Source organism: Lissotriton vulgaris, chromosome 3_1 (assembly GCF_964263255.1).
Source record: "Lissotriton vulgaris chromosome 3_1, aLisVul1.2, whole genome shotgun sequence".
Lineage (NCBI taxonomy): Eukaryota > Metazoa > Chordata > Amphibia > Caudata > Salamandridae > Lissotriton > Lissotriton vulgaris.
In genome coordinates, this window is record NC_141689.1 from 1,107,595,363 (window position 1) to 1,107,619,466 (window position 24,104).

The 24,104-nt window shown below is 46.0% G+C and overlaps 1 protein-coding gene across 1 annotated transcript in view; it reads right to left on the reverse strand.

Moving 5' to 3' along the window:
• Window positions 1-24,104, reverse strand: part of CISD2 (CDGSH iron sulfur domain 2) — an 81,959-nt gene that overhangs the window by 22,252 nt on the left and 35,603 nt on the right. The window contains exon 2 of the mRNA XM_086961578.1: window positions 13,187-13,401. Coding sequence (XP_086817704.1) covers window positions 13,187-13,401 — 215 coding nt within the window. The remainder of the gene's footprint in view (window positions 1-13,186; window positions 13,402-24,104) is intronic.

Genomic DNA, 24,104 nt, shown 5'->3' on the forward strand with positions numbered 1-24,104 from the left:
TTTTTTTTTTTCTGTAATTTTTGGCCCCGATTTTATCCGCTGGGTTCGCTTGTTATATACTGAACCCCTTGCCCAAGTAGTAGTGAATAACCGGGTCTCGTCGCCATTTAGTCTTGGACGGGGCATCCGACGGGGTTGTCCCCTTTCTCCACTTCTGTTCTCATTAGCCCTTGAACCTTTAGCCGCCTGGATCCGCTGGGAGCCCTCTATTCGAGGTATCCGGTGGTCACTACAGTGGGGGGACCGGATCTCTCTGTAAGCGGACGATATTTTACTTTACTTGACCTCGCCAAGAAAATCCCTGGATGTTGTTTGCGATGTGTTAGCCTCGTTTGGTAGGAACTCGGGGCTATCCATAAATTGGGGAAAATCACTTTTGTTCGTTCTCGGTGGGGAGACTCCGCTTTCCCCGCGAAACTGTCAGATTCGGATAGCTACAAACGGGTTTAAGTATTTAGGGATATTTATTTCATTGGACCCCACGGTCCGTTATGCAAGGAATCTCCTCCCCCCCCCCCCTGGTCAGACTAAGAAGTGACGTGGTCGGCTGGAAGAGGCTCCTCTCTCCCTGCTAGGGGTGTGCAACCCTCTTTAAAATGATGTCTTTGCCTTATTCTCTTTATGCCCTTCAAAATACATTAGATGTAGTGCCAGCCAGTTATTTTCGAGACGTCGAAGGGTTACACCGTAGTCTGTTATGGGATGGTAGACCCCGGATCGCATTAGCCAAATTGACGCTTCCATGGTATGACGGAGGGGTTGCACTCCCTGATATCAAGCGCTACTATAGGGCCTCTCAGCTGGCAGCCATTAACCTCAGTACTTATGGGCCACCCTCTGATCCTGGATATGCGATGGACAGATGTCTTCTTCCTGGAGGCAATTATAATAGGGCACTATACACTAAATCAGCGGGGAGAAGTTTGATGGGGCCAACTAAACATGCGGTACGGATCTGGCGTGATGCCACGAGCTCTTTGGGATGGAGGGACTGATTGACGCAGGCCACTCCACTATTTGATTCGGAAAAGTTGGGCAAGCTTTGGAACACAAGAGGTTTTGATAAGTGGGAGCTAATTGGGATTTTACTATCGGCGACGTTTGGGTGAAGGGGAGGATTAAAACATTTGAAGAACTGCAAACTGAATTCAAATTGAGGAGAACGGAGTATTTTTGCTATGCGCAGGTCAGACATGTGTTGACGGCGGCTCTGCCGGTGGCGGCAGACCTGCCCGAGGCGTCACCACTTGGCCATCTGCCCGAAAAGACCATTTCCCTGATTTATAAAAAGTTGGTTAATCATAGGGCGGATCTCCTGGTTGAATTGAGGGAAAAATGGTTGCAAGATGATGTTGAATTAGATGATGAGGACTGGCAATCTGCTGTATCCTCACCGAAGGAAGTCGCGATACCAGCACAATTGCGACTTGTTCAGTTAAAAATATTACACAGAGTTTATGTCACAGGACCCCACCTGGTTCGGATGGGGCTATCGTATACAGGTTTGTGCAGACGGGGGTGTGGTCTTGTGGGTACATTCCTTCATATCATTTGGGAGTGTCAATATGTAGCCGAGTATTGGAGTAGGATACATGATATCATGCAAGAGGTTTTCGGAGTGTCGGTGTTGCCGGAAGCGAGGAGATGTCTCCTAAATATTTGGGAACCTACTGATCTTACTACAGCGCAGACTAAATGGGCAACCCTGGGTGATATGATAGCGAAAAGGAACATAGCACAGTGGTGGGGATCCGAGAGGCTACCCACCATTAAAGAATGGAAAGAGAACATGGATTGGTGTATGTTTCGCGAAAAAACTGTTTATTTGGCAAGGGGCCGCCCTCGTAAGTGGGCATCAGTGTGGGGACCGTGGAACCGCTACAGAGGGGAAATTTGTGTGTCACCTGTTGATTCTCCCATTGATGCTCCTGCCTCCCTGTGACTGTTCTAGAACTATGTACCCTGTTCCCTACTTCCCCCCCCCCACCTCTTCCTTCGTCTGATGGGATGGTGTGCAATATGGGAGAGTGTCTCCTCAGTACTATGTCTTTATTTTTGATGCCTTGTCGTCTTAAAAAGAAATATAAAAAAAAGTCTCTGATGAGGCAGATACTCTGCATCCTCCGGTGATTCGGGCGTCTCCTTGCAGGCAGGGACAGGTACTCAGGGAACCCTGGATCACATGCTGGATGGGAAAGCAGGTGGTCGAGGATCAGTGCAGCCCAAGCCATCTTGGTCAGGGATGGTGTGGGTACGCAGAAGCCGGTCTTTTGATGGTGCAGCCACGCACAGGCTTTTCTTGGTCAGATGGAAAGTCCTAGCAAAAGCCTCATTGCCAATACAGCTTAGGACCTTGCTCCGGTTTCGTTTTTGGGTGCAGCAACTGAGATCACGCCGTCATTTCACTTCCAGCACTGCAGCTCAGATCAGGCCACAAGAACCATAGCCTAGACTGGGCTCTGCCGATTGTCGGTTGAACTGCACAGTTCCCACAAGGAAATGGAAGAGCAGAGACTGCTGCGCACTGACACTGGAGCATGCAGATCACTCTCCGCAGTATTCCTTTTCTGGGAGACCCTACCACAAGGGGATCACGCTTCACCTTGCTCTTCCTAGACAGTCACTTCTCTTTGCTGGGTTAGCAGCCTCCTTCCCTCCCTCAGCAGGCAGGCTGGTTTCTAAGTGCATCAGAACAGGTGAACAGCTCTTACAGCACGGAGTAGACTCCGGTGATGTCCTTTCACCTCTGAGAAGATGGCTATTAGGCAGATGACAGCTCTGGTTGCACAGCAGAGCATTTACTTTCTTTATCATAGAGAACTTTAACCCCTTCCATGCTGGTGACGAACCCCAGCCGTCATGCACTACAGTGCTCGTGTGCTGATGACGGCTGGGGTTCGTCATGGCCCGCCCGTGTTCTGCCGGCGGCCGCACACGGGGAAAATCGCGGCCGCACGGAAGGGGTTAAACTGGAACAAGTGGTTCAGTAGAACACGTTGATAATGTAAACACAGACAGGAAACACAGACCCAGTATATTCACTTTCAGAACTGGTCTGAAATGGTTCTCATTTCAAATGTCTTTTCGAGGCTGCACTCCAGACACAGCACCCACAACAGAGGCACAATGAGGTCAGAGGTTTCTGTACCTGGGTGTCATCAGCCAAACTGAATGGTGTGATTCGAGAAAGGATAAAAGGCTGAACTTCACATAAGGGGTCCCCTTCACGTTGTACAAAAGAGTGTTATCCCACCCTTCACCAGCTACCAAATTGCAGTGTTCAGGAAGACTGTTTGCTCTGCAAATAGCAGAAAGAATTTCTAAAGGAGGCTATTTGTCTCTTCCTTCAATTCCAGTGGTGGCTGCTATTTAATGTTGGTTGGGGGCCCTCTTGTCCACTTCTAGCACACCAGGGCAGGAACAGGTAGCCCCCAGGCTTCCAGGCTCCCCTAAGCCAATCACATTACTGCAATGCAGTGTTGTGATTGGTCTGAGCACAGTGGTTCAGCGCTCAGACGGGAGCCTGGGCATGTTCTCCATCCATGCTGTAATGCAGCCAGAGAGGACACCCATGCAAAGTGAGCTTGACGGTTTGGCTGGCTAGAGACGGCCAGCCAAACCGTCATGCGTAACCTAAGAGCGTGCGAACCACTCCTCCTCCTGCTCCTCTGTGAGAGCCCAGCCCGCTCCTACTCAGCTGAGCAACAACGAAAAAATAAAATGATAATAACAATGAGTTATTTTATTTTCCACCTGCTCAGTGGGGCGATGCTTCTCCACCTTACTGGAGGAGCTGCCCCAGCTCACTTCAGTGCATACGTCTTCTCCCTCCAGCTTTAAAAAGTGTCAGATATACACTTCCACATTTGGCAAATCAACTTCAGCTCCATCTTGAGTAGCAAGTCCAGCTTAGTTTGCAGGCCCCCATCTCACTCTCTCACAGACACACACATACGTACAAGCGGTCAGTCAGTTAGGGGAGAGGACCACTACTCTGTACACCATGTAAGAAACATTCATGTCCCAACAGGGGGTCTTTCACTTCTGGAATCCAGCACCTCTGTGCCACTGACCATCAAACTAGGAAACAAATACACATGTTAGAATTGGACTCTCAGGGTAATGAGGTATAGCAGTACAAGGCTGAGTATGGGAGATGGTGTGGAACTCTGAACTCAGCAATGCACAAAAACAAGATTTAATAAATAAATGTCAGACAATCTTTTTTAAAGGGAAATGTACTTTAACGCACACGCTGCTAAACTCTATGCACTGCATATTACAAACATTTACATGATTTGATATGGAATTATAAATTGCAACTGCTCCTAAAGGGGCCTTGCGGACAAGCAGGGTGCACTCATACCTGAAAGAAATGACAAAGGGGGCAATTAACTCCCTCTAACCTTAAAAACCAGCAATGTTCGTATGTACGCCTATTGCAGCACACAAGGCTTTTCATAATAACAAGGTTAATCCTACAGGCTTTGTCCCCTTCAAATTGTAACATGTAATACCTACTGCCTTTGGCACCATATTTAATATTCAATAAAGAAAGACTATTAGTTAACATAAACATGACCGGGTGGTCTCGAACAGTGGAATCCATGAAACATCATAGGCAGAAACAAAGTATACAGTGATGTGAACATTCAAAATCCCTCTGGATGCATCAACCAATTCCTCAAACTCACCTAAAATGGGGCATGTGCATTAAAACCACCCTAACTCATTTGGCAAAGTTCATTATTTTTAACCCCTTTCTACTGTATTTTCCAGATAACTCAAAATCTAAAGCCTCCTCCCCTAGACTCGGTCATGGAGTTCAAAATGAAAACCCCTTCCTATGTTAGTTCTTAATGTAAAATGTCTTCCTATTTTTTTTGTTAGAGTTCACAGTTTAAATCCCATTCCTGTAGTATATGTCAGAGAGTTCATAATGTGAACCCAATCCTCCAGTACTGTTTACCAGGGTTATACAATGCAACACCACTTCCTTCTGTATTTGATAGGGGGTCTACTGTAATGTCCCTAGCAGTTATGATGAAAAGAACAACTTCTTTAGCAGATTAAAACAACAATTTAATCAGAAATAATGGACCCCCTGCATCAAAAGGGCACCGGGACAAGAAAAATGCAACATATCAAAGAATACACCCTCGTTTTCCCCTCATCTACCTCTATATCTTTGACAGTTGAAGTAAATGAGGGGAGGACATGGTGTGTTTTCTTTAATAAAACAACTAGTTGTTAATGAAGTGTCTGTACCCGAGATCAACATGTGGGTTCAGTCAAAGGCCTGTTTTAGTACTGTGTATTAACACTTTTGTCTGGTGATCACTTAAGCTCACTCAGTCAGATGCACTGCCATGCCAGACCAAGACTAACACTGAAATTCCATTCCAAAAGGGTTTGTCAGAATGGGTATTCAACACTAAAACCCTTGATTACCACGTAGGTTGAGTGTAACAAAATATTTGCTTACAGGGTGTAACACAGTGTAATAACAAGTCACCCTTAAAGGTCTTCATCATATGCATTTCACAATAAACAAGGTCTACTGCCTTGTTCATAAAACTTTCTGAAGTGTATACATCAACACAATGGAATCTGAGACAGGTTTTTCTAGTGAACCAATCAGGCCTACAGCCTTCATCATTGGCATGTCACCATAATCAGCTCAGGTCCACTGTATTGAGCAAAAGCTTTCACGCAAGAAATCCATTAGGCATATAGGGCCACATGAATGTACCTTTTTTAAGGTCACAAACGGCCTGATTCTGCTAATCGGCCGTTTGCGACCAGAAAAAAGGCTTTCAAAATGTACCAAACCCAATTTTACGATTCTGTAACCTATTACTGAATCGCAAAATGGGTTAGCAATTCGCTATTAGGAAGGGGCATGTTTAGGGCGTCCCTTCCTAATACTGAAACGCATCGGTATGTAGGAATGTTTTGTGACCGAAGTGCGGTCATAAAACATTCACATTTTACCACCTACTTCCGGACTGATTCTCCTATCCTTATAGAGCTGCGAAGGCAAAGATTGCGACCAGCGCCTACCCCGGGCCCATGAAACAAATGCGCGCGAAGGGAGGCATAAGAGGGCCTACCTGCTGAGAGAGACTCACTCGATACCCGGCCCACACAAACCCTGAGCATCGGCAGCGACCTGCTTTGGAACTCCCTGAGAACCTCCCCCTGTCAGATGCTTGATTGTCCTGCCAGGAGTGGGCTGAGGCCTGAAGACAGTGCACTGCAGGCACCTCTGTAAGTGGCCGGGGGCCCACATCGACAGCGTAGAGGGCCTACTTCTCCCCCACATGTCAAGAAGCTTGGTGCCGTGGTGGATCCGGGGGCCGGTCTGAGACACACATCAACGCAGGCAGTAAGAGGAAACGCAGGCCACCCACCATCCCCATGTAAAGGCAAACAGCAACACCCTACCACCACTGCAAAGCAAGTGGATAGCTAGCACAATTGCTCACCTGAACCAGTACTAAAAGAACCATGCAAAATCGGCTCCCCACCCTCGTTGGTCGGTTGTCCAGTCCCCTGCCTTGTAGGCCACCACAATACTAAGCCCCTTTCCGGTGCCCTAGAAACAGCTCAGAGGTCAAAGGAGAGTTCCACGGCACCACATATCACAAAATGGAACCAACAGAGATGGGCAACACACAACAGGGTAAACCTGAAAGCTCAATTAAAACGATTGCAGCGGATTACACACCACCTACTAACATGGTCGCAACACCGGATAAGCTAGACCTCATACTGCAGGAAATCCAGGAAGAGGCGTGCAATTGAGCAATAAATAGGGACATTAACTACAGACTTTACACTACTAAAAGCTGATCATAATAAGTTAGCAGACACTGTGAAAAATAACAAGATCCTAATAGAAATTGCACCACGGCACAAAGAACACACAGACCAAATAGCTCAACTACAACGTCATGTGTCCATTCTGCAAGATGGAGTGGAGGATGCAGAAGGACGCTCAAGAAGAAACAATGTCGGTATTGTAGGCCTGCCAGAACAATGTGAATGACTCAATGCAACCAATTTGTGGAAAAATGGCTACATGATGTGGTGGCCCCAGAAGGATTGACAGACCTTTTCTGTGTAGAAAGAGCGCACAGAGCGCCTACGAGGAAAAAAATTCTGCCGAGACTGGGGATAGCTCAGATACTCAACTACAAGGACCATGATACACTGCTCCGTAATGCCAGAGAAAAATCCCCTCCATTATATGAAAATGATCTCCCTGTATCCGGACTTCACAATACTGGTCCAGCGCCAAAGGGCTTCCTACCAATCAGTAAAAACAAAACTCAGAACCTTGAATCTTAAATCTGCCTATTGTGCCCAGCCCGCTTCAAAATCATGCATGAGCAAAAGTCATATTTTTTTGATGACCCTGAACCAGTGTATACCTGGGTTGAAGAGACATTCCCATCCTGTAACCCTGAGAGATCAACACAAGGTACTTCCCAGGACTCACAAAAAGCGCTAGCAATAAAAGCTTGCAGCGGCAAACCAACCAGGAAAAAACTAGGCAAAATTCCATCACCTGAACAAGTACTCGATCGCCGAAAGTCAGCTTTATTTACATCAGCAACATTCAAAGAACAGGACCCCTCCTCTTCAGCTGAGTCTTCAGAGGACACTACCATGCATTTGGAATCTGAAAATAGATAACTCTATTTCCCTCTATTACACCACAACTGGTGAACTATTACTTGGGATAAAACAACAAATGTGGCACTCCACAGAAGATGATCCAGGTCTCATCAAAATAGTAAATATGTATGTGTTGTACCCACCTTGCACTACAATCCTTTTTCAACTAATGAAATGGCTTAGGTCCTGCTTGGTATTACCACAATACTAGTACCCAAGCTCAAACGTTACCTATAAGGCTCAGCAACCGTGTTCCCCAATGTGAATGCAAGAAGGCCACAGTTGAAACGGTTACCTTTATGGTTCCTTCTTTGGTCCGACATAGTTACATTGTTGGACTCAGTACTGGGTTATAAGGGGGTAATTTGTATGCTTGGCTCACCACTCAGACTCCCTTCTCTGATTGTACATCCAGGAGACGTAGCAAGAAACCTAGCAACACCTATAAACACATGGCTACTTTGGAGAAATATAATATAATTACTTGGAATGTTCGGGGAGTGGGCTCAGTACACAAGCGACAGAGTATATCCTCAACCGAATAGGAGAAAAGCACAGATAGTCTTTCTCCAAGAGACACACCTCACCAATTCTGAAGGGGCCAAACTGCAGAGGAAATGGAGAGGCCAAGTCTTCAACACATCATACTCCGCATTTGCGCATGGGCCGCTATATGGATTAAGAATGGTACACCCTTTGTAATCTTGGAACAGCGTATAGACACTAATGGCACATATGTCCTTATACACTGCACATTAGATGGGATACATGTGGTTCTAGGTAGCATATACGCCCCATATTAAGATCAGGACAAGTTTTTAGAAAACCTAAATACAACACTAGCGGAATGGGCAGGATACCCTTGGATACTTAGGGTGTGTGGGGGGGTGACTACAATGCAGTACTAGACATTAACCTAGACCGCTCACATCCCCCGCTACAAGGAGTGGCAACCATCAGGCAGGCCAAAGCCCTTCGGAATTGGGCACAAGGTTAGTCTCTATCGGATGCTTGGCGCATTAAAAACAAAGGCCTCCGTGATTTGAGATATACCATTTTTTCGATATAGGAATAGAAAGGCTGTTTTATTTACAGAGACGCACGTGACTATCTGGGTATCTTGGTAATAGTAATACTCGCGGAATAATGTCCCGGTTATGAGATGCAGATTCTGCTTTACGGCTGTATATGGCATTGGTACATTTACAGGAGAACTACTAAGTGAGTGACGTCCAGACTACGGGATGAGATTCAGTACATTGGGTATCGCGATATTACGCGAGTGAATTTGATACATGATATTTGCGAAAGTTGTACTCGTGGCAAAAAGGACTTGGCTGATACGGCATTTACTAATGTACTTAGTAACAGTATAGTTGGATAATCTTGGTAACCTTTGAAAATATCGAGGATTATACTAGTCCAAGATGGCGCTTACGGAGGAGTAGTACTTAAGACCATGTCAAGATGGAGCCTGTGTAGCAAGCCGGCGTCACTTGCAGGAGAGCTGCCGTTTACTGGTGGTGAGTTACCGGGCTCAGGAATATTATTATATAATTAGAGGTGTGTACTTGGTACAGAATTGACTTATTATGTTTTATTAACTTGCAGAAGCGCACTTGTGAAATAGTTACTATGAAAGTATCGAATATTGGATAATCCGGATTTTTTAGACCTCGAGTGACGGACTACGTCAAGGTGAGGACTGAGTGTTTGTTTAGCAGCCACACAAGTATGAGTTGTGTGGTCGCTCACTGTGGTAATTACAATACTGGGCGATTGATCTTTTGCAGGAATTGCCTTGGGCTATTAAACCGGGGGCATGGTTACAAACTTTCTGAGTCTGACAGTGGATATACGAAGGTGAGCAAGATACTGATATGTGGTCGTGTAATTGAATATGATATAAGAACTTGTGGCTCTAACAGGATATTGGGAACATGGGAGTTAGCAGCTTGGTGGAACTTGGAGTATGTATTAGATATTATTGATGTACATGTACACACTGGAGGGAGTGCCAACTAGATGGTGGTGATATATTATATCAGGTCAAGTCCTTTATTTGTAGTATAATTGGATGGAGTATTTATATATGCATGACTTTTGCTGTTTAATTTGTTATAGGGACTTGACAGACTGATTTTAAGTATGTTTTAAATGGTGGATACTATTGAGGATTATTACACTGAAGACAAAGTGGAATATAAGGTCGGTAGTTTGGGCTTAGTAGGAATTTTTGATTTTGATTGCTTGAGCACATACTTTGGGTGACGATTTTCTTGGAACTTGGGACTTTCCCTCTATTTTCCTGTCTGACATGGGAATTGGCTATGGGTGCATAATGTTTTTTACTCTTATTTTGAACAGTTGAGGTTAACTGTGTTGTTATTTACATCCCAGCCATACTTATACATTGTTATTTGGGTTGCAGCCCTGAAGAAGTCGACTGCTATATTTAGCAAGACGAAACACGTGTTGGCTGTTTATAATTGTTGGAGCAGTCTGTGGCTTTTGAACTTGTGGATTATGAACTTGAAATTACAATAAACAATTTGGAAGATTACATATTGGAATGTTCTGACTGAACCTCTACGTACTAAGGAGACAGACTTGAGTGGACATTGATAAAGACCTTGTGTGCTCTAAGGGGTCCTTCGTATTGTTGTTGGGGTTGTGGTAACCAGCCTCGTTCCAACCTCCTGGAGCACCACCCTGCATTACTACTATTGTTATTACTTTCCCAGAAATTGCTGAGTGCCCAGGGTTCACTACTGGTTACCACTAGTGATAAAGCTCCAACAAGAGACAGCGGAAAAAGGGCATCAACATCGGTCAAACAATACCCACACTGTCTCTATATGCAGACGATATAGTCCTTTATATCAAAAAAACGCTAGAAGACCCTTGCCCCATAGCGAACATTTTTTAGCATTTTGAACAAATTTCAGGACCTGCTATAAACAAAACTAAATCCTACGCCTTCTGTTTTTTTAAATAATCAACAGCCAACAACAATACCATTTGGGCTCTATACCTTCCAGGTTGTGCCCACCACCTTCAAATACCTAGGCATCCAAATATATAGGACATCACAAGATCTATTGGAAGGTAATCTCCAAAAATCAGTTGCCGCCCTCCGTACCCAAGTGATCTTCTGGACATCCCTTCCCCTATCAGTAGCAGGACGTATAGCATTCTCCAAAATAGTCATGCTCCCACAACTACTTTATTTTTTTTCCAACCTCCCAATAGGGATCCAAGCAGCATATTTTACAGTCCTAAACACTCTACTATCTCAGTTAATATGGGGAAAAACACTGAAGGGTAGGTCTTCCCAAGCTCCAGTTAAGCACGGACAAAGGGGGAATGGGAGCGCCTGACTTTCGAGCATATTGCTTCGCAAACCAATTGCAATGGCTTGCATACTGGCTTGCTGGATGCAACTTACATGAACTACGATGTGCGCCATATGCCTTATCCCAAGGAACTCTACACGCATTACTACTGTCCCAGAGCAAGACTCCACCTACAGCTCCACTTTCACTAAAAGTATCCCTTAGCAACTGGAGAGCTCTACAACACACAAAACGAGTGGCCCCATACACCCCAAACATCCCACTATTGGGTCTTCCCACCCCCACAGGGTTAGTAACAAAACGTTGCATACACAAGTGGGAAAGGGAAGGGGTGACAACAATAGTGGTATTGTTTGCTGACGGAGTGCTGCTAAATCACAAGGACTTTACTCACGAACAAGGAGTTCCAGGATCTTGGTTCCCTCTGCATGCAAATATAACTAGGTTCATCATAAAACACTGGTCCCCTACTAACACTGAACCCCCTGCACACGAATGTGTTCACTCCCAAGATCTAAAGGCAATGGTCGCCATCTGATCGATGGCTCTATCGCGACATACACACACATGCTGCAACGTCTCTTACATGATTAAGGGAGAAATGGGACAGAGACTTAAGAAGGTAACTGACGGATAAAGACTGGGATTCTCTATTGGAATACCCCCAAAAAGTTTCACGCAATGCTAAATTTTAATTTATACAGTACAGGATAGTACATAGGGTTTACCTCACGCCACATCAACTAAACAAAATGTACCCAGAAACACAGAAAAACAGCCCAAGTTGCCAATCCCCAAACGCCACTCTAATGCACATGCTATGGACATTTCCACTCCTTTCCAACTTTTGTGCACAGGTTTTGGACACAATCGAAACAGTGACTGGGAGTACACACTGAAACACAGCAGAAAGGTGTATAGTGGGCCTACACCGTCGTCCCAAGAACCCCACAGTACAGGCGAGATTTGCATACTTGGCCTTACTTATTGCAAAACAATCCATAACCATGAAATGGAAATCAGCCTTGCCACCTAACATATTAAACTGGCATGAGGAGGTAATCCGCTGGGGGAAGGCAGAGAGTGCGGTAATACGTAGGGAGGAGTAAAGAGGTCTGAGAAAAACACCAATCTCAATGGAATGGGACATTATGTTGGAAGCCTTCAAAGCTACTGACCTTCCGACACAATAACACTTTATATACCACCCATATCTCCTTACCACTCTGGGAATCAGATAGTACAAAGCAAACCCGAGTCCGCCCACAGTTATAGACACATAGGCTTCGGAGCTGGCAGACCAGGTACAGACTCCTGATGGATATTAAACTAACTACGTCTCGTAATTACTAATTTGGTGAGTCAAGCAGGGGTGGGAGGGGGAGTTGTTTTATATATTCTCTTAATCCACAGACACAACATGATGCGCCACGCATGCATTCATCTGCTTTTATGTATACCCAGCGATCACAATGTTTTTTTTATATATGTAACACCATAGCATAATACAGCCGTTGTAATCTTAAGAGTGTAATGATGTCCAAAGAGGTATAAGTGACACATCTTTATGTAATGTATGAATCAGAAAAACAATAAAGTTTGTTTTAAAAAAAGGATGAGCCCAAACAACCCTCTCTGACCAATATCCCACTGTATCCAGAGTTGTTAAAAGCCAATTTTGATCCTTGTCACCCAGGTGCTGGCTTTAACATTCCAATTAAAACCTTTTATTTCCACAAATATCTTTAGTCAACCATTCATTATGCAGTTACCCCTTCAGTTTGACCTCAGTGCACAAAGGGATAAGGCATGGATTTTACATGTCCTATATACATGTTCTCTAATAGAAAATAATGTAAGGCTGAGTGATTTACTTCTAATATACAGTCTAAAAAGTTCAGGGACGTAAAACAGGAAGGCAGTAGGCCACTGAAGAGACAGTAATACGTCCTTGGAGTCACTTGGTTGGGATTTTTCATAACCAATCAATAGTTTTAACAGCACTTTAACACCTGCAAGACATGCATGTTATCACCAGTAAATTCTAAAATTGTCAAGATATTTTACAAAGGCCCGGTATCCTCAGACCATCCGAAACTATGCTATCTTCCCAGTTTTTCACACCCATATCAACCTGCAAAGCTTACCGTCTTTGAGCGCCAACACCTGCAATAAACTGCTTTAGCGAGATGTAGATCCTCAATGTTTATCTCGTTTACTACTTTTGGGTTCTCCTTCTGGATCTTCAGATTAATCAGGCTGTCCTTCTGACCTTTTTTCTTCATCAGAAATGGACGAATTGCAAGATATCCAAGCAGAGCCAAGACACCCAGGAACGGCAATAACCGCAGCCATTCTGAAACTGAATAAAGGCAGTTAATTTACATTACATAGAACAAGCAAAACACGCAAGGTGGGCTGCTTAATCAAATTTTTTCTTAAAGGCCCATTGCATTTCACTTGCTATCTTTGTCCTTGCTATCAAATCTCATGTTATTCAAAGTAGAGATCCATGTAGGTGCCTTCGAAATCTAGGTAGATCTCGCTCGCACACACATACGCGTGTGCACAAACACACAAAAAAACCTTGATACATCTTCCTGAAAGCCCAGTCAAAAGCACACATATTTTATCTGGTAGTGCTTTCACTTTGTGAATCCTGTTGCAAGCTAGCTAAAAATAGAACAAGGATTTGCAATGCAATAGGTCTTGCATTATTAAAGTTTGAGCTATTGGCATTGCTAATAATAATGCAACACCAATAGCTCAAACTAATGCGAGACCTATTGCATTGCAAATGCTTGTATAAACAAGCACCACCTTCATTGTGTTGCTAAGCCATCATCCACTGAAATCTCAAATATTTTATCATTCTCCATCTTCAAGAAGTGCCGTCATTGGGGTCATAAACACACATGGTGGCAATAGCTCAGCGAGATGAAGGTCTGCCAGAAGCCTGTAGGAAACCACCTTAAGTCTTTTAACCATGAGACGCAGGGTGAGTGAACTAGTAAAACTGCACATTATTTAAGCGCTCACTTCAGTTCATCTCGTGGTGTGTGTATGTGTTGCGTAGTCCTTGTTTATGCTGATATTTGTGCAAAACAATTAACAGAGCTCTGAAATGCAAATCAAAATAGTTTCCATGTTTAAATAATTAGATTATTTCATACCTAGGCCATGTAGAGGAAATCTTTCTTCAGTTACGTACTTTGGGTTAACCACCAATATTTTGCTCAATAAGTCTGACAACATGCTGAAGTGTAGTCAATAGCCCACTTTTTAAAGCAAATATTGGTAAAGGCATGTCTGGAATATGGTTAGAGGTAGAAATATGGGGAGTAAAGTCCTGTGTGTTCTTAGGACCCTCTGACAAAAAAATGTGAAGATGCGGGCAGCATCTATTCCCACCCCCTGCTACCCCAACCCCCCTCTCCACTGCAACTCTCATGAAGACAGTTAACAAAGAGCTTTGAGGTCCCTATTCTGATACTTAATGAAGAGTTTTCTTTATTTGTGAGATCATTGTATATAAAGAACTGGGATGTGATTTCCTGGAGCAACAAAATGGCCATGGTGATGGAACTCTGTATTCCATCTGAGAAAGTGTTTGATGACAGTTCTGTTGTACCTCTGTCTTCCTTTAGATTTTATTTTTTCATTCTGTCAGCTTTGATGTTCATGAAAGCTTTGATCTTTAGATAGTAAGAGCTTAGGGCGAAAAATGATTTCATCTTATTTCCTTTAATCTCCTAGGGTAGCTTACTTTAGAATGGAATGTAGGATGGGATTCAACCCACCTCTTACAACAAGCTAACTAACATGCTACCTAGGAAAATGTACATAAAACTGAGATTCATGTTTGACACCCTCAACTATACAGGAAGATAGAAGACTTTGCCTCACGCCAAAAGAATTTGCGTCAAGAAACTTGTCATTCTGGCATCCTTAAGAATGTAACTTTTCAAAGTCCATTGTCAAAGGAAATTGGGGAAAATTAACTGGATAAATTGTTGTATGTATTAAATGATAAATATGATATCGATAAACCCAGATTCCCAACTGTTTCTGATGTGCTGTAAATACATTTAAGCATCCTAGAATCATTTTCAATGAATTAGACGGATTTCGAAGTTAAATTAAGATGAGAAGACGGTATGTATTTTAAAACAGATTTTAAAGGTGAAAGAATGATCTATTAAAGATTTTATATTTCAGTAAATACACAATACTGCTCTCAGATATAATTACCTTGAGATTTTAAAATTGAGGGATGGTTGGCCAATTGGTGTTTTTTTCCCCACTGCTCTCGGGTAAAATTACCTTGAGATATTAAAGAAGATGAATGGTAACAGTTTGTGGTGTACACTGCTAGGCGGTATACTTATTATGTGATGATAGGAAGAATGAATGGTTGATAGTTTATTGCTTGCACTTGAACAGCCTTGTGGTGTACATACCTTAGGATCTTAGGGAGAATGAAAGATTGATAGTAGTTTCCTTTTACTGCCCTTCCTGGGCTGGAGAAGCACTTCCTTTACATAGCTTATAGGAGATGTTACATAGAATAAACAATTGAAAGTTTGCTGCTTTCGCTGTTACGGGTGTGTTGGTGGTAGCACTTGGGATGATTCGCTGTTATCTGTTCCTGTGAAAGTTTCTTTTCTGCCTTGTCGGTTGGTGGTCCCATCACATCAAGAACGAGGTTCATGGTTGAGTTTCCTAATATGTGCAGTGCTGAGTGTAAGGTGCAGACATTCAGTGCTTAATTTGAGCCCGTGGTTTCTGATGCTGAGCACTGGCACTTAATCATCAACACTGGCGCTTTCCATGAGCACCAGTTAAGGACACATTCATTTACGGGGAAATTAAGTGATTTGGCCAGAATGACAGGAGGCTGAGTCGATGCTGAGACTCCAACGTGGTTCCCCAGCTCCAAAGTTGGCTTCTCTGGCCATTACGCCACATCCTCTCCTCACTTTTGTGGTTCGCAGTTGGTTTTGTTTTAGGCAATGCTAACAGGAGAAATGGGCTTGTGCAAGCTGCCTCCTAACAAGAGCCCCAGCCCTTATTTGTTTACAAATTAATCCCTGCTGACATTCTGTAATGTCGGGAAAGGGGGCAACATACCTCTTAGCGGACAGAAGCAATCGAACGAGTTTGCAGGTATGAGCTCTACTTGAAGACAATGTAGGAACTCAAATGGTGTAGATATAAAAAACACCAAACTACCAACCATTCTTCAAACCTAAGATCTCAAGGTAATTATATCAAAAGGCACAGAAAGCAACAAACTATAACCATTCATCCTCAGTTAGATGACAAGATAAATAGGTCGTAGAGCAGGAAAAGTGATAGCTACAAACTATTCATCCTCCAATACATCAAGATAGTTATATCAGAGCAGTGAAAACACCAACCTATTACCCCACTCATACTCCCTGAGAAAGGAACTCGCATTCAAACATTAGTACTCCCTAAGACTACAATTATACAAAAGAGCAGTCCCTGCAGCATTCAGCCACTCATCCTCCTTAGTATTTTAGGGTTATTGCACCACACGGCAGTAAAAGCGTCAATAATCTATGCATCCTCCCTGACATGGTATCATAGTTCACCACAGAGCTGCGACAGCACCCCCACTCTACCAAAGATCGCCTGGGGATTTTTGAGGCACTTGGTATGGTCCGGGCGGTGAGTGCTGCTCGCGGCCCCTCCCTTTCATGGTGGGAGTGCCCCGAAGGCCCCGTCCCTCCATGACTCTGGCATCCCGCTAAAAACAAACGCCCATCTGCTTTTACTCTGCCTCCCTCCATTCATAAGTGAATGTGACATCTCTGAGCCCCTCTCCCTGAAGGCCTTAGAGTCGGCAGGAGATTCTGAGACATGTGTGTTTGTGGGAGGGTTGGGGGGGGGGGGGGGCATTTTACACACACTCCTCACCTGTCCAGGCCCCTCGACCACCTCGCCCATGCACAAAGTTCACTGGATGGCCATACATCTCACATGCCCAGATATGCCTAGCACTTGCTACCACCGGTTGTCTAGCACACATATGCAACAGTCAGACAAGAGGCATGCCTGCCGTTCTAGAAGATTCGTTAGTGATTCCGTGAGCCCCCAGATGAACACAAGCTCTCACTCTCGTGTGCACCCACGGCTCATTGAAGATGGCGATTAATCTGACACAGGGATAAATCCACTCCCACTACTAATGGTGCAAGGTGCACTAGACTCCACTCTGTGATGGAAAGCTGGTAACTGAGTGGGAGAGACCCATGAACCAAACCTGCACTGATGCCACACCAGCGACAGATGGTGTGCTATACACATGCCTGTCGTGTTTCCGTATGCGCACAGCTGCAACGCTATATGTGACACTTTCCGACAGGCTTAGCTTCTTTGCAACAGATCGATGCGTTAAGAGCCATTTAACCATCCTAAACATGGCAACAGAGACACTTCACGTTACAGAGTAAAAGGTGGTTTGGGTTACAAACCCTGTCACGCGCCACAAGAACACACAGTAAAATGACATGTCGCCGATACTGTGCTAATCAAGGTTACAAATATAGGTGCCCTTCCCTTTCCTTGACGCCATGGCCTCTCCTGGTATCTTCTGAACCTTTCAGCTCTCCAACTGAAGCTTTCTCCTGCAGTGGTCTCCTACAGCTGACTCTGGGTAAAGAGACAGCACTGGGGCAAAAAAGGAACCCTCTGAACCCAAGATGGTCGTAAATAGACAGTCATTGTTGGGGTAGTAGTGAGCAGTCTCACCTCTGCACCCTGGTAACCCTGCACCTGCTACACTAACAGTGGCTACTCCATTGATAAAATACTTTATACCGAGGCAGTGGCATAGCGATCCACATAAAGTAACGAAGAAGTGCTTGCCTCTTTCCCACCTGAAGTGTGCCGTAGCACGCCTGCCCAGTGGCAACTTTCAGTGGCTTGATAACTTTCAGCTGTTACATTTGGCTAAAAGTGGCAGAGTTAGCACTGGAAAAATAGAATGACTGCGTGATGCAAGGACTAGATGACAACACATGAACGTGAACTCTCATACCAGTGTGCACACAAACCCTCACACACCAGCTTTCAACGTATCCACAGTACACACAGTCACAGGCCGTATACACAGCCATGTGCCATAAATAAACTCACACCGTGCTCTACACACATTCCTCAGTTGCTGACCCGGACAGTCCTTCCCACATCCCTGCATGCTCAGTCGCTGACCCTCGGAGAACGTTCACAGTGTTGCTTGCTCATTCGCTGGGCCTGAGAGAGAGAGTACCACTACCTTCCACAGCCCTGCTTGCTCAGTCGCTGCCCCTTGGAGTACTTTACGCACGCTTCCCTCTCTCTTCCAAAGCCCGAAGCCCCGCGTGCTGTCTCGCGGGCCTTCAGAGCACTTCAGGGCCCCGCCCCCTGGCTCTCGCTGGCACAAACACACAAGTTCACTAGCGCCAAGACTCTGCCGGCCGGCAACCGTGCTGCAGAGTGACACGCACTCCGCGGGGCCCTGACAGGTGCGGCTCCCTCGATTAAAAGGGTTTAATCAGCAGCAGAGGCAGCGGGACCGAAGCCCAGGGGGGCATGGAGTGGGGTGGAGAGACTGTCAGCGGAGGGGGCCGGGGAGGGGTACACATGACAGAAGGATCCGGAAGGCTGAAGGGCAGTTGGAGCAGCCGAGACATGGATAGCTCTTCCTTGAAGCAACTAGAACAAAATCTTTGCTGATTTCACAACAACTGAGACAGTATTTTAAATTAAAGAAAATCATCAAGAGGTCTTGTGAGAATAACAAATACGCAGCGGCAGAGTGATGCTGTCTGGAAACAGAGGATGTAATCAGAAAAGCTAAGAAAGGACAATATATAACTAGCAGTAGTGCGCGCGCACCACAGAGGAGCGGGGGCAAAGGCATGCCCATTCCCACAGGTGGCTAGCACAAATGCTGCTGCACGTGCTGGCCACCGGTGGGAATGGGCGGAGCAAAGGCGGGGCATGCGCCCGCCGTTGCCCAATCGCGTGCCTTTTTTTTTTTTAATACAAAAAAAGCACGCGAAAGCCAATGCCAGACGGTGAAAGGAGACTCACACACACAAGCGTGTGTGTGGGTAGCTTTCTAAAGCCCGTACCAGAGGTCTCGCGCTGCACGAGCACTGCTCGCACTGCAATGCTAGGCGCGAGACCTAAAAAATAAGCTCAGACCATTTGCATCTCACTGATATCCAACAACTATATGAGGAAAGGCTCAACAATGTATAAGTGTGTGCCTGTCTGTGCAGAATACATCACAGATGACTGTGTAATATAAATCAGACTGCATAGACGGAGTGGTTTGTGAAGGTCAGCAGAACCCCGAAATAGCAACATAGGACCATAGTAGCCATGTTACCGGTCATGTATTTTTATACAGCATATTTATTTTGGGGTAGTTAGCTACACTTTGAAGAAAATGCCTTTAAAAAGCTAACAATGGGCACCAATTAAAGTGTTTAGGTTCTGTTAACCCATCATGAATAAAATGTTAATGGCGGCGTGGCCTGGACGAATGACAGGCTAGACGCGTTTGCCGGATCTCCCGCCGGTAGTGAATAAATCCTTCAACATCCTGCACTAATATTTTGCCGTGAACCCCGCAACCCTGGTGGGAAAGATTACCCGGGGTGAGAGACTCACCAAGGATGCCGAACACCCAGTGACTGCCACCGAATGGGCCTTGAAGAGGCGAGATCCGGCAAGGCCTCGGGACGCCCTCTTGATAGGCGGCTCGACAGAGCACTGAAGGCTGTCGGGTCCGGGCGGATAGCTGGTCGGGTGGCTAGTGGAGCTGTAGGAGGCACCGAATCGCGGTGAAGAGTCGGCTCACTGAGGGAGGCAATCGAGGAACTGGGCGGGCAGCAGAGGAATAGAGGATCCCCCCGAAGCCTGAGAGATGGGAGGCCGCTGCCCGACCTGGGCAGACAGCGCAGTGACAAACCCAGCAGTATTCCGGGCGGGAGGGGGAGCCTGCGAGTGCCCGTCGAACCTCGATCTGCTCCAGCCTGGTTTTGGGGGGTCCCAGGGTGCTGGTCTGCCGCCCGAGGGGTGATCTGGCGCGAATGGAGTGATGCGGCTGTGAGGGCCCTCCCGGGCCGCCAGAAGAGGGGATGTATATATGGGGGGGGGTCACTACACCCACAGTGAACTACAGAAAACCGCAGAAGTGTTTGGTGTTTCGAGGCCCCCACCGGTTAGTGGTCCCGAGCGAGTGGAAGGGGAAAATAAATCCTGTGATCGGAGGTATCTGGTGAGTGCTGGAGGCCCTCTGCTGGAACAGCAATTGTGAGCTAAGGGACGTCTCTGAGGGGGAAATCACTACTTGAGCCTGGGCGGCAGTCTGCCCATATCTAGACCTGGACTGTCGTGACTCCGAGGGCCACTGCAACTGAGGACACCTCCATAGCGATATAGTGGATGCTTGCACCTCAACCTGCTCCTCAAGTCGGGAGCCTCTGGCATGGTCCCCAGCACCCTAATTAGTGAAGGCGTTGGGTTCCTTGGCTCCCAATCAGCTGTGACCAAGTGCTCCCTGGTGAATGGGACAAGATCAAGAAGGCCTGGGGAGCCCAGAGGGAATGTGCTTGTATATTAGCGAGTATCTGCAACAGGATCCCGGGGGGCTCCAACTTAGAGGAGGTGCGCTCTTTCAACTGGAGCTGCCTACGACAGTTCTGCACACCCCTTGACATTGTTGCTAATAGGGGAAAAGAGCGATATACAGGGGTGCCGGCCCAAGCTGCTCAGCAGCGGACTCTGACACACAGGCAAACTTCAAACAGTGTCGGGGGTCATTCGGCGCAGGAGACATTGGAGAGTACACTATACAGTTAATTAACCTCCTACAAGAGATCAAAACCAGAAAGAGATCCAAAAGGGTGAAGGATAAAACCAACAAAGTGCAAATAAACAAAATCTCGAACTATGCGCAGCCATGCCCTCAGGTCCCTATCGGCCCAGATGCTAACCAGGCTGAGCGGGAGGAGGATTGGCAGCGCATCCTAGCTCTGAGTCCCTCTCTTGCAGAAATCATGGAGGCAATTCACTCCACCAGAGAAGATATGGTCCACAGGATAGACGCAGTGGTGATAGACGTTAATTTACTGAGATGTGATCTCCATAAAGTGTCAGATAGAGTGGCCTCCAATGAAAAGAATGTGAAGGCCATGCAGCAGGATGTTCACTCCCTCAGAGATACAGTCAAGCTGCTACAGAAAAAGGTGGTCCACCTGGATGACCGTGTAGAGGATGCAGAAGGAAGATCCAGAAGGAATAAATCTAAGATTCCTAGGATTTCCTGAGAAAGCAAAGGGCCAGTCTGCTGAACTTATGCTGGAGAACTGGATCGTCAATGAGCTGGTCCCAAGAGACTCAACATTTTTCAATATAGAAAGAGCCCACAGAGCACTTGCTCCGCCGCCTCGTCCTGGGGCCCCTCCAAGAGCTATCATAGCCCATTTCTTTAATTATAGAGATAAGAGACATTATTCTGCAGATCATCTGTTCTAAAGGGACACAATCATATCAAGGACACACCAGTGCTATATATCTGGATTATACACAAAAAGTACAGGAACAAAGGATAACCTTCCTGGATGTGAAACACCGTCTCCGGGACACCAGGCTGAAGCACAGTTTTCTCTACCCAGCCAAGCTGCGGGAGGAACCTATAAGGGAAAGTTATTTTTTTTCTCCAGTTGGCAACGGAAGTGACAGTATGGCTGGATGAGTCTAGCCTGTCAGTCTTTTTTGGCACTACAGTCGGGATCCGATAGGTCCGTGCAGAGGACGGGCCTAGCTGAGGGCAGGTCCCGGGCTGCTCAAAAGACCCAAGGGGAGCTCAGCGGCAGCCCAAGTAGAATCCGGGTGCTCCCAGAAGGAACCCTACAAATGGTGGAGCCGGATCCTGACTCCAAAGATAAATCGCAGGATGTAATTCCGGATTCACTTCTGTTAAAGGACGCTGTGAGATGAGAGTGAAGCGTACAACCTGAAAGGGGTGTAACAGATAAGTGTAATAGTCTCACACAAAGGAATGATGCATAAGCCAGAATAGACTGTTATTTTAGTAACTTGCTACCACAGGCAGGGGGACCTATCCCCACCCTATAGGGTCCGATTCACGAGCTGTGAGCTAGAGGCTTGCCCTCTCACCCTGTACTCTTCTCGGTCGCTTATAAGTTAAGACTGTGGGAGTACTGACTTAAAAGGCACCAAGCTTGAGACAAACATATTGACAGGGTGATTTGAACATTGGTGCACTAGTTACTTACATTTTATAATTTGTTAATATGGGGGTGGGGTAATGGGGTGGCATCGGCGAGCCCTGAATCTCTACGGTCGGGAGAATGCGGGACCAGCAGTGCTGCCCTGGGGGTGGGGGGACTGGGAAGTTCAGTTTGTTCAACAAGTTGGGGCATGGTGGATGTCTTTCATGAATGTGTCTGGTCAACATGGCATATATGAGGTTACAATCCAACTCGCTAGGAGGAGTCTGAGAGGGGTGGTTGATAGGGGTTGGGGGACACAAAAGGTGGAATGACGGGTCTGGCCTTTAATTCCTTGAAAATACTCACTTGGAATGTCCGGGGACTAGCAGGATTTGAGAAACGTAGACAGGTATTTGCCTACCTAAAATGTTATAAAGTCTCAATTGCATGCCTGCAAAAAACTCGTGTGTGCGGGGGCTCATTACCATGCATTAGACGTAGGTGAAGGGAGCAGATGTATGCTACTTCCTATTCAGGATTGACTCGAGGAGCACGGATATGGGTGGCACTGGGTGTCCCCTTCAAACATTTACTTCATGTGATAGATTTGGAGGGAAGGTATGTGATCCTGCACGGGACGTTGGAGGGGAGGGAAATGTATAGTATAAATGTGTATTCTCCCAATGTTGACTGTCCTAACTTTTTCCCTAGGGGCGGGATGGGAGATGTTAACTGTGTCCTGGATGGGTCTCTATATTATGATATCACCCCCCCACCCCTCCCCCCGATTACACACAAAGCTACACATGACAGACACTGACAGATATTATGCAGGGCAAGCAACTTATAGATATCTGGAGTGCACGCAACCCTGGACTGAGAACATTCTCGTGTCCCACACCAGCAACTAACACGTTTAACAGTCTACACTACTGTTTCATCTCACATGAGCTGATCTTGGAAGTAAAAGGGATAACATACCAAGCAAAGTACATCTCGGACCTTTTGCCGATCTTGCTCAGCTTTGAAGGCCGCAGACCTATGCCAGCAATTCCCATTAGAGTGGAGGCACTATTGGACCATCCATTTGCGGCGGCACTGTCGACCTCTTTGGTTAGATACTTTGAGGAATTTGGGGCTCGGCCTCGAGTAGGGCATATGATTGGGACACCATGAAAGTGGTCTTAGGAGATATGTATGAACACGACATATGGGGTGAGGCAGCAACTGGAACAGGATATAGATACCCAGGAGCGCAATCTGGCCAAAAATGAGGTGGAGATGCAGGTCTCCCTGCAAAAAAGGAAAGCATAGTGCGAAGCTCGCGATGAGCTGCTGGAATCATGGAAGCGTCTAAAAAAATAAAAAATAAGAGTACACTGTCTTTAGGCAACGCCTACACCGAGAGGGGGACAGGTCTGGGGCCATGTTAGCCAGGTTATTGAAAAGGGAGTCGACCATGTTACCGATCTTACAACTTCAAGATAGTGACAGGAAATTGGAACTAACATAGGGAGCTATCCTTCATATACTCACTTAACACCTGGCTAATTTCTATGGGAAACGCACTGAAACTCCTCGAGGGTCCATGGCCGAGTTTTTGTCCTCAACTGAGCTTCCCAATCTAGAACAGGAGGGTGAGGAGACAGTAGGGGCCCGATCACAGAAGAGGAGATAATAGCGGCTATCAAACGATTAAAAACTAGCAAAAACGGGGGTGTGGCCAAGTGAGCCTTCATGGCGGACGCGGCTTAACGGAGCTCCGTCCCGCCAGACACAGATCCGTCTAAATATCCTGCCTCCCCCA